Source organism: Nesoenas mayeri (genome assembly GCF_963082525.1).
Source record: "Nesoenas mayeri genome assembly, chromosome: 5".
In the NCBI taxonomy this organism is placed as follows: domain Eukaryota; kingdom Metazoa; phylum Chordata; class Aves; order Columbiformes; family Columbidae; genus Nesoenas; species Nesoenas mayeri.
In genome coordinates this window covers 60,335,196-60,347,339 of record NC_137548.1, presented here as the reverse complement: position 1 = coordinate 60,347,339, position 12,144 = coordinate 60,335,196, and the positions used below count along the sequence as shown (strand labels likewise).

General features: G+C 42.1%; 1 protein-coding gene across 1 annotated transcript in view; it reads left to right on the top strand.

Moving 5' to 3' along the window:
• Positions 1-1,484: 1,484 nt before the first annotated feature.
• Positions 1,485-12,144, top strand: part of SYT9 (synaptotagmin 9) — a gene marked incomplete at its 3' end in the record, with an annotated part of 66,093 nt that continues 55,433 nt past the window's right edge. Inside the window, exon 1 of the mRNA XM_080345856.1 lies at positions 1,485-1,668. Coding sequence (XP_080201982.1) covers positions 1,521-1,668 — 148 coding nt within the window. The 5' untranslated portion in view covers positions 1,485-1,520. The remainder of the gene's footprint in view (positions 1,669-12,144) is intronic.

Here is a 12,144-nt window from a genome sequence, read left to right as displayed (position 1 = left end):
TGGGTGTCAAAAATATGACCTCAACGACTGTAACAGACACATACAATTTTATTATCTGTTATTAATTCCTAATAAGAACATGCCAGCATGAAAGAGTTGCCTGTTTACTGATGGAATTACACTTGTTTATACAGACATGTTTTACAGACATGATTTTGCTATTAAAAGTGGGGAAAAAGTCATGCCTTTGAGACATCAGAAATGCTGCCACAGCACTAGGAGACGTCAAGTTACACCAGTAAACAACTTTTGTTGTTATCATCCACTCCATTCGCAGAATACATTTTAACTTACTTCAACAATACGCTTTTTTCCTTAAGAAAGAAAAAAGCTTCTACTAGAAGATGTTGCTGTCTATGCTATTTAAAGAACTGTTATCACCAGTCTTTACACAGTAGGCTGAACATCCACAACAGTCTGAACTTTCAAGCTCATCACGGCCTCTGATATTTGCTTAAACTATTATAAAAGAGAGAGAGGGAGAAGAAAATCAAGTGAAATGGCACATCCAGTTATCAGCTTTTCCCCTCATGACACCCACCATCCTCCCTGCCTACAAATCCAGAAAGCAAAGCAGAACCTTACAAACCTCCTACTTGTCAGGATAAACATGCTCAATGGCAGACGACTCCTCAGCCTCCACCTCCTCCAGACAAGGTTCTCCTGCCTTTCCCTCAAGCTATGGCCGGTTCTCAAGTGCCTGAGTTTTCCCAACAGTGCTGTAACTCTTTCTAATCCGTCGCCCAGGCCAATATATGAACTCGCTGAAGAATGTCATTCTGTCCAAAATAAATTTCTAATATTTGCCCCTCCACTAGGTTCCCAACAGTGAGGGCACGCCTTATTTACAGAGAGTAATTTCAAGACAATGAGCTGAGTGAATGGAATAATTTCTAAGTAGGAGTAGGCAGTGAGACACAAAAAGCACCCGGTATTTAACAAACTGCTTGTTGGCATTAAACGCGGATCAGCAAAGCAGAGGTTAGGGCCTGGCCGGTGACGAAGAGGAGGAGGACGAGGAGCTGCCCATCAGCACCTGCGCTCAGGACCGTCCTTCACCAGACCCTGCGCCGCTTCTGAAGTTTCCCTGCGCGCTTGCTTTCGGACACGGCCGAGGATCTCGGCTCGGGGGTGCAGGACGGGGTCCGGGGCAGCTCTGCCGCCGGGGGCGGAGGCACGGCCGGGCCCCCCGCCCGCTACCGCCGCGGGGGAGAGCTGCGCCAGCGCGGCTGGGCGGTCGCGGCGCCGGCCCTCCCCGCCCTCGCATTCAACTGGTGGGACCCCCATCCTCCGCCCCCGGTAGCGGCGCGGCGCGCAGGAGGCGGCGGGACGAAGCCGGCAGCGGGCAGGGGGGGCAGCGGCGGGCGGCCCGGCCCGGCCCGGCTCGGCCCGGCGGGGCGGGCGGCGCTGGCGGAGGATGCGGGCGGCGGCCCGGCGGCGCGGGCGGCTGCAGGCGGGCGGGCAGCGGCGCGGCGCCTGAGCGCAGGGCTCCGCTCCGCTCCCGAGGATGCTGGGGGGCGATGCCCGGCGACAGGGAGGACGAGATTTGCCAGAAAGCGCTGCAGCTGCTGGCCGAGCTGTGCTCCGTCGGGGCGGTGGAGAACGAGAACTGCCGGGATTTCATCTACTACCTGCGGGACAGAGCCCGGCCCCGCCTCAGCGACTCAGGTACGGCCGCCGCCGTCAAGGGGTGCGGGCTGGGTGCGGGCACCGGCGGCCTCCCCCGTCCTCTGGCTACGAGAGGAGGGTGAACATCCCCGAGCATCCCCCGGATGCCGGGTGCCGCGGGGCGAGGCCTGTCGGCACGGCGGGGACTGCCCCGAGGTGCGAGCGGCCGGGAAGGGAAGAAGTGGTTATGGTGGTGGTGGGGGCTCCCAGGAGCCCGGGGCGGGGGGCATTTGCCCCGCTCTGGCCAGGGGAGGACGCTCGTCCGGGCTCGGCTGCCCGCCGCTGCGCCCGGTGCTTTCGGGCGGTGCTGCCGGGTTTTCGTTACCGGCGTCCAGCGCCCAGCTGCTGGCGGAGATGCGAACCCTCGCTCGGCAGCTCTCCCAGCCGGGGCCGGGGAGAACTGCCCGGGTGCGGGCACGGTGGCGGCAACTTTGTCCCTAGGGTGGGCAGCGTGTCCCCGCCGCTCGTCTCAGCCCGGCCCTGGTGCGGGTCGGAGCCTCCCTGCCCAGAGCTGCCTCCCCCTGCTTGCTGCAGAGTCACAAGGCGAAGGGTGCTCCTTTTGGGCTCCTGTGGCCCGCCCCATCACTCTGGGTTTAATTGTAAAGACGAGAAGGGGGGGGGATTTGTAGCTCAGTTTAAAAGCAAAACAATGTAACCAAACTTTCCAGTTCTGTATTTCACAAGCTGAAAAGACATTGCTTGCCTGCCTGTAGCAGATGTGGGGGTTGTAGTTCTGACAAGATGTACACTGAGTGGTTTTGTGTGTGTCTGGTTTCTAGTTGCCTTTTCATATCTTGGCATAACACTCTGGCTTAAAAACTTTACCTTAAGGAAGCTTTTTAATAAGGAAGCTGAGCTCCAGCTGCTCAAAAATGTTGAAAGATTGATGTTCTGCACATCTCTGGCCATGAGGGAAAGGCAAATTGCAATCTGAAGTAGGAGTTAATTTACTTATTTTTACACCATCAAGTAGAGTTTGCTCAGTATGAGGAGAAATTTAGAGTTAAAAGAGAAGTTGATAAATGTTTGCAGTACTGGAAAGGCTTGCTGTTAGATCAGGTGATCATCACAGCACAGTCTTCATTTCTTTAATATTCTCTGAAATAAATGAGTTAATGTAGCATAGAATAGTTTAATGACACTCTATTCTTAAATATTTTTCTGTAATTTTGTGAGTCTGAAGTAACACTCAGTGCAACTTACTGACAAATGCTTGAATATGTTAAAAGGCCTGGGGGAAACAAGTAAAAAGAAAATAAATTGGGGGAAAAGAGACCTGTTATCACAATACATGAATATGGAATTTTCCGACATTCAGTTTGCTTGTATCCAAAGCTATTTGCAGCCATTCTGGCTTCTTGCTCCCTTAAAAATATTCAAATTACAGTGATTCATGCAATGTTTGATAAGGATTCTTTAACATTAGGCAGATGTAATTGTTTTGTTCATATAGGCAGATTTAATTGCTTTGTTCATATAAGCAGTAATTTTTGTGACAGACACCTGTGATTTTCTGTAATTTTCATTTACCAGGGGATCAATCACATATTTGTATATCATGTGATGATTCCAAGAATGTCTACTTAAATCAGTGCTCACTTTTAAATACTAAATCACTTGAAATGCATATGGGACTTTAACTTCAGCTACTTGGATAACAGTTTTTCAGATATTTTTCAGAAGCTACCTGCTTTTTCTCCCTTCAGCCTCAGGCTAAAAGAGTACCTGGCATCTTTTTGGGAATGTTTTTAAAACATGGTATGCTCAGTGAAAATTTATCTGGTCTACCTAAATATTAAAAACAAAAAATCTGTTTTTATTTCTACGTGTTTTGCTTAAACCATTATTATACAACAGCCTTCCAGTGTTGTTGCAAACCTGCTCAAGTACACAGAGCAGCAGTCCACGACCTTCGCCAGCCAATGTGCAACAACGGTGAGCAATTACGCTGCAGGCAGCACCTTCCTATTGGCCTCAATTTTACCATTTTTTAGTCTTTGCAGCTGCAGCCAGTCTCCGAGGGTCTAGCAGGCAACACGTTATCCATAAGCCCTGACTTGGAAATGACTTCTCTAGGGTAGCAGTGCCAGGAATTTATTAATTTACCTTGTCCTATATTTCTTTGATTAAAACACATATTTTCCCAGTGAACTGGCTGCCCATGAGGTTTGTTTAGCTGGTCCTTCAATGTGATGGCATGGGCTGTAAGAAGACAGTGTACATGACTCCCCGAAAGAAGTAATACAATTCACAATCACAGGGCAGTACATTGACCAAATCCAGCTTCATTTACATAGTGAGTTTCATTGACTTAACAATGACATTGAAGAGCCCTGACAGCTGATCCATTCACTTGCCTGTAGTGGCTAAACATAGGGGTGTGAAGAAAACCTGTGCTGAAAGCATCTTCTTGGCAAAAGTAGGCAAAAAATGAAGCTATACTTGCTATAAGCCTTTTTTTTTTCCTGTATGAAGGTGATGTGCATTAGATGAACTGAACACCTTTCTGTTGTGCCAAACAAAAGAGCTATCTGAAAACATGTACAACTTTGTTAAGAGTTGAGAAAAGTGCAGCTAGAAAACATACATGATCAGCTGTTTTGCAGGAATTCAGGCATTTCCCCACGCTAATAGAAGTTTTTCTGCAATAAAGTGGCTACTTGCCTAAAGCCAACTACATGGTGGATAGAGATGATTTTACAGCAAATTTGGTTTGAGCCGTTCATGTACGTTGGCTCTGTTATGTGAGTGGTAGGTAGGGGAGGGGAAAGCAAACCTTAATTGTGGGTGGAAGTGAGCTGAGGGGTTGCTGAGTGAGATATCAGGGTTTGTCCACAAGCTCAAGCTCAGGCACCCCTCAGTCTCAGCACTGAGCAGCCAGATCCCTGGAGATGCACTTGCCTGATATCTGATGCAGGTGGCTCCCCACTGTCTGAGTGTTTGGTGTGTGACTCAGCCCGGGAGGGCAAGAGGGAGGCAGACAGGAGGGAATGGATGCTTGTGGTACGCACAGCATCTTTATTTTTCATGTAATTTGCCCTGTTGTGGGAAGTACTGCACCGCGCTTAGAGCGTAAGTTTAAGGGCTAATGAGTTCCAGGTTTAACGCACTGGTCTGCTGGATTTAAAGGGTGACATAAGTGAGTCAGATTTTAAAGGTTTTCAGAAAACTAAAAATGTAAATTAGCCATTTAGTGAAAAATATTCAATTAGTTCAATAAGAGTTATATGTCAGAGCACCCTTGAAAATCCCAATAGGCATCCTTAAGCATTCAGATACTTTAATAAGCTGGATCTTTTTCGGTTCCATCCCTCTGTTCCCTATTTGTAAAATGTTGATAATATTTCTAGATAACAGAGGGGTTTTATGAGGGTAAAGTGCTAAGTCTGAGCACACTAACTATGTAATACATTCATAAGGGAGAATCATATGGACCTCTTAGAGATACTCCAGTGAAAACCATGTTAGTCATATGACACCAGGTAAGCAAATACGGTGGATGAAGAATGGAATTTGCTTGACTAGAATGGTACTAACATGGAAACCAAACAAAACCATGAATACAGAAAATCTTAATTGAGAGACTGACCAATAAAAGAGCAATGAAGGCAAAAGCAAAATTAGTATTTTTATAATAGATTTACCTTGCAACTTTTTAACTGAAAAACTTGGTGTGGCATGAATCAAGCCTGGCAGAAAGGGTGTGTATGCTTTTGTACCTGTGACTTTGGACTTTTACAAAGATGGACACTTCTTTTTTGGCGGGGTGGAGAGAGGGCAGGAATCAAGAGGAAGACTTACATGGTTTTGATTTAGCGCAGTTTAGAGTTTGGCACAGAACAGTCTTTTGCTGGCTGGAGCTAGTGCTGCGTTCTCAGTCTGCCTGGTATGTGACTGTGAATTACGCTTCCATTGTAGCTGATTTGACTGCTTTGAAGTTGCAATTCAGAAATCAGCCTTAAAAGCTTTTGCCACTAGTTGTTGTAGTTCTTGGGTGTAGGTGATTCTGGTTCTTCTGGTGATTTTTGCTGTTCTGTAGTGATTCATTGTTTTTTAAGAAAAGTGCTTCCCAGAGTGGTAGGCTGCCATTGCTCTTCATAGACCCTATGGAATTCTGCACTGCCTTTTGTTGTAGTGTTTTGCCAACTTTGCAGCAACTTGTGCTGCCTGCATATCTTCCAGTGACTGCTAGATATAGTAACAAAGTGCTTAATGCATAGTTGTGCGTTTGCTGATGTTTGCTGAATATCAGTAAATTAAGTTATATAGGGGAAAAGTATAAAAGAGTTGCACGCCGAGACTGCCTTACACAAAACTTCATCTCCCTAGCACGTGCTATAGATTTTTCTTTCTTTAGTTAAAAAGTATGCAACTCTTGAAAACTTGGAATAAAAGTTTTAAAAAGGTCAGAGGAAGCTGTGAGGAACCTGAGGACTGAATTAAAAAGATGCTTATGAAGATAAGGGGTATAAAAAAGCTCTAATTCATAATGATTTTCATTAATGTTTTAGCAGAAAAAAATGAAAATAAATAAAAAGTAAAGCTTGCTCTCCTGTTCTGTTCTGTTGGATTGCACATCTTGAGGATAAGCCAGTAAAGTCTTAAGATGTTCTTAATTATGTGCTTTAAAATTGGCTAATATATGATAAAACACAACATGTGGTGAATAGTGTGGGTATAGTGGTGGCCGTTAGGCATAAAGTATGCTACAGGTCACAGTATCACAGTATGTTTGGGATTGGAAGGGACTTCAAAAGATCATCTAGTCCAATCCCCCTGCTGGAGCAGGAACGCCTAGGTGAGATCACACAGGAACATGTCCAGGCGGGTTTTGAATGTCTCCAGAGAAGGAGACTCCACAACCCCCCTGGGCAGCCTGTTCCAGTGTCTGTCACCCTTACTGAGAAGTTTTTTCTCAAATTTAAGTGGAACCTCTTGTGTTCCAGCTTGATCCCATTACCCCTTGTCCTATCATTGTTTGCCACTGAGAAGAGCCTGGCTCCATCCTCATGGCACTCACCCTTTATATATTTATAAACATTAATAAGGTCACCCCTCAGTCTCCTCTTCTCCAAGCTAAAGAGACCCAGCTCTCTCAGCCTTTCCTCATAAGGGAGATGCTCCACTCCCTTAATCATCTTTGTTGCCCTACGCTGGACCCTCTCCAGCAGTTCACTGTCCTTCTTGAACTGAGGGGGCCAGAACTGGACACAATATTCCAGATGTGGTCTCACCAGGGCAGAGTAGAGGGGAAGGAGGGCTTCTCTCGATCTACTGACCACCCCCCTTCTAATACACCCCAGGATGCCATTGGCCTTCCTGGCCACAAGGGCACAGTGCTGGCTCATGGTCATCCTGTTGTCCACCAGGACCCCCAGGTCCCTTTCCCCTACACTGCTCTCTAATATGTAATTTCCCAACCTATACTGGAACCTGGGGTTGTTCCTGCCCAGATGCAGGACTCTACACTTTCCCTTGTTAAATTTCATTAGGTTATTCCTCGCCCAACTCTCCAGTTTGTCCAGGTCTCGCTGGATGGCAGCACAGCCTTCTGGCGTGTCAGCCACTCCTCCCAGCTTAGTGTCATCAGCAAACTTGCTGATAGCACACTCTATTCCCTCGTCTAAATCGTTAATGAATATATTGAATAATACTGGCCCCAGTACAGACCCCTGGGGCACTCCACTAGATACTGGCCTCCAACTGGCCTCCAACTAGGTCATAAGAGATCAATATTATACAGTGATAGAAAGTCAGATTTTAGCACTAGATGGAGGTAAAGATAGTTGACAATCAAGAAACTAAAAAAATGGGGGTATGGAAACATGAAGGTGCAGTTATGGTGTTGCAGTAGTATTTAAGAATCTTATCTTTATTTTTAATATATACTTACAACTTCAGGAAAGAGAAGTACAAAGAAACAAAAACGCCGAACTGGCATAAATGTGGCCTCCCAGCCAACCTGTGGAATGTGGGAGTCAAGGGTTTTTTGGAGACTGTCATTCCAATGGACTGGTCACTCCCCAGGAAGCTAATACCTGCAATTAAATAGCATCCCAGAAAGCTTCCCTTTCATCCATAACTGAGTTTAAAACCAAAACCTGTCTGCAGAAAGTAGTTGAATTTCCTAAGAGGATAGTTTTAAATTTTTGTAACTCAAATGATTTACTGATTTGTCCCGCCCTCCCTCCCCCAAACTTACAGGAACATCTCAAGCTGCAGTTTCATCAAGATGCTAAGTACATCTAGACATATCTAGGTAAACACAAAGAGCATTTACCAGTTGTAAAGACACAGAAAGGATTTGAGTGGGTGAAATAACTCTCAGTATGGTTTTTATTTTAGTCATTATGAGCCATTGCTTTCTGTATTTTTAATTTTATTTTCCTCCTGTAAAATGAATGTCAAATGCTGCCACTCCAGAATGATAGTATTCCATATGTCATACTAGTGCAAAACTCTTTGTAAGATAGAGGAGAAGTGTGAACCGTATTCACTGACATGATGGCAAATGAATGAAGTATGAGGCCCAAGTTCCTTTGGGTTTCAAGAGCTAAAGTGCTACTTCAATAGTTTAAAAAAATACAATGATGTAATGCATTTTAGACTATAAATATGTATTCTTTTTCTCTTTTGAAAAGCCAGAAATAAGCAAGCAGAAGATAAAAATAATTATTTGCTGTTGCTTATATTCTAAGATGCTCTGATGGTTTCTCTCTAAACAAATAGTGTCTCAGAGATTTTCCTGTCATACTGAAAGAGTTTAGTATTGGGTTTTGTTGGGAAATCTATTTTAAACAAGTAATGCTAAACCTTGAAACAAAATGTAGAAAAGAACAATTTATGTAGAAAGAAAAGGGACCACCTGTGTGCTTAATAATGGCTTGAAGGTGTAATTAAAGTAAATTAAAGATTTTACTTTAATGTAACTGCAAATAACTTTTTCCTAGGATAAATTTTTGTTCTTTTTTACAGGTAGCCTAAAGATGTATAGATGTTTAAGTTATAATCTATCTTTCAGAACCAGGAAAAAGGAAGACAACAAAGATCATTCTTAGGATAGAACTGATCTTGAGCTTTGATCAGGTTGGAGCATAATCATCTTAAATACTGTTCCAGCATGAAAGGACAGATCCTGGCACTACCGAAGTTACTTTACAGTTTTCAGTGGTGCAAAGCAACTTCAGTGTATTAACAACAGTACTTTCCTCTGGGTTGAGAAGATAAACATGCATAGGTTTTCTGTGGTCCCTTTGACCACAACTCAGGCCAGTGCTGTCCTGTGGCTGCTCTTGGACATTGTGGGGAGGAAAGAAAGTTTAACTGCACAACAAAAAGACAGGAGGAAGGTGGCTTCCAACCCTCCATATCCAATATAGGTGTGGAAAGCAAGAGCTCACTGGGGCTTCCACTTCCATTTTGGTTTCACTTCTCACTTATATGGGAATTATTCCAAATGTCTGTTGTTTATAGGATGCACTTACGCACTGAAATGATAGCATACACAACGTTATGCTTGTGTTGGACTAGTGCCAACTACAACCCTTTGTATTTAATGAAAAAAACAGTATGTTTACTTGTATACTATATTCATTGCATATATAGAAAAAACTATTTATTTACCAAAGTCATTGCAAGCAGATTGCTGGCTTAATCCTAAAAGTGAGAATAACATACCAATTGAATCAGAAGTCAGTTATCTCTACAGTCATCCCACAGTTTATGCAAGTCTCTTCCAAACGTGCAGTGAATGTTAAAGAAAATGGTTATTTTGAATTGTGAGTAACAAAAATATGTATAATTGAAAATAACCTCAAGAGTAATGACAAAAACATCAACCTTTTAAAAATTAGGATGGCTAAATAGCATACCGTCTGTTTTACACCTGAATTCTCATCTTAAATGCCAGTTTTGCTGATGAAAAACAGTAGGCTAAATTTAGCCCTTGTACATATGACTGTACTAAAACTTTATCTTGGCATTCATCATAACTCTTATTTCAATGGGATTTGCACATTCTTCCAAGATAGGGGGGTTAGGGAAAATAATTTACTAATTACAGTTTCCTAAGAAATATCTCTTAGCTTTCTGCAGACAACCATTTGCATTTGGAAACACAAAGCTCTGATCACTTTACAAGTAGAGGTGTTACTGTAATGGATTTATGGGTCATTAATTCCTCAAAAAAATGTGAACCTGTTTACAATAAAGCTCATGTTTAGTACTGGTAGAATTCTCAGCTGTTACATTTTTGTGTGATCCATCCATTTTGTGACCCAAGTACAAATGATTGGCCAGATGTCCTGCTCAGAGAGCTTTCTGGAAATTTCCTTTACAAACTAATTTGTGAGAGTTTAATTACACTGACAATTCAGAGACCTAGAAATGTAATTCCAAAATTATTGCTGTCATAACAGCAGATCTGGTTAAATTCAGTCTTGAGGCTGTGGAGCACTATAGCATCTTTGGTGTGGAAAAAGTAGAGTTTGACCATAAATTGTAAATTATGTATTCATATTTATGTTGAAAATACATTTCTAGGTTTTAGTTCTTCCACCCACTGAAAATAATGATCACTTTTGGTTTAGTGCAAAGCTGTCCTTAAGAAAATTGTATTGTCCATCTTTTGCTATATTTTGTCATTAATTTAAGCCCTTTTGTGGCTTTATTTAGACCAAAGAGATAAAGGGAGATTATTTTGGTCTGAAGCTTTATGTCATTTTCATATTGCTAACAAAGTTTTAGTTCAAGGGATAAGAATTTGGAATAATTAATTAGAGATGGAAAGATTTTTCCTAAAAATGCTGTCGGTTGCAACTTGTAAAATCATTAATTCCTAAAGTTCATCATCTTACAAATCTTTTTGCATATTCTGTAGTACTGTTAAGTAGCGAGTACTTGATCTATTTATTTGAAAAGTACAAAAAAAAATCTGTCACATAAAGAAAATGTTATGTATAACAGCTGGTGGTTTGCACATATTACATTAGCTATTGTAATGACTCCGATTCGTGTGTTTTAAGTTGCTCAATATGTTCAGCTGTGGGTTTTTTTGGATTTAGGCATTCATTAGCCAAGTAAAATCAGTTTGACTTCTTTTGGTAGACAAGTAACGCTACAGGATTTTATCTTGTATGCTTCCTATGGCCAGTTGGAATTCAGAAATACAGTGGATGCAGTCAAAACTGGCACACGTGCCTGTATGTCTTGAGCCAATTACAGTTGATGTGTGTCTATCAGAGATAAACATTGGAAGACTCAATATAATCTGTCAGAAAAAGCTTTTAGATTATTGATGTAAATCCACCATACTAACAAAAAAAAATGAGAAGTAAGGCATTTTTTACTTTGGAATTAAAACTTTCAAAGGGCATGTAAAATAAGAAGAGTCAGGAATTGAAATAGGATCATTCCTCCCAGTACTTTCTCACTCTTTTCCTCCCCAGTTTAGTTTTACACTCACATAAAAAGAAAGCCTTCCTGACTTCCCTTGGAAATACGTTTCCATCCGGAAGTTTGTTCAAAACTTCTTAATTCTGTTTTACTCTCTGTAAAACTCCCCAAATATTGCCTTTCCCTGTGTGATGGACCCCTTTGGTGTATATACAACTACTGGTGAAACACTAAATATTTATCTTTTGAAGTCTCTTTTTGTAAACCAGCCTTCATCATTCTTACCCAGGTTACTTTGTTCCCAGTTTCTCCATTTGTTTTCCAGATTTTGTATGTTTATACTTGTGTTCCACATGTTTTTTCATCTTGGTGTTCCATTTCTCGAGCAGCATCTCATTTTATTTCTGCCCATGTTTCCAGTATTTTTAATTCACCTCTGTTTTAGTTCTCTGACCTCAACAGCATGGTTTTCTCCTACATTCAGTGTAATTTGAGAACGTAATTGTATTGCTGTTTAATCAATCAATCAATCAATATATAATGTTTGACCCGTCTTACACACAGATTATCTCATTGGGCATCTGACCAGAGTTATAGAAAGTTCTGTTTATAGTTCTTTTTTAAAACTTTCTACTTATTTCATAATTTGCAAGACATTCCTCCCTCTAAAGTTAATGGTTTCACTAATATATATTAAGATATTACAGAAGGTGTGTCTCACATCAAATTGTATACATAATTACAACTTGTAATTCAGTAAGAGTTATTCCACTCTAGTACACAGAGAGGAATGTACAATGCTAATTAGAAAACCATCAATGAGACCAACAGTCTTATAATCTTCTGCCTCCATTTGTAGCAGATGTTTTACCCATTTAAAAGTGAAGTTTCTTTAATTTTTTTTCCCTAGGGAAGTTTAATGGATAAAATTAATGCCTAGTTATTCTGTCTTTTTGGGGAAGCCTGCCATAAACAGGGTGATCTCCAGTATTCATTATGCTCAGGTCTCTCTGCACAGCACAAAGGGAATGTTTCCTGAGTCTGGCTACAGGGAAATAAAGCAGGTATTGAGTTGGTTCTCGC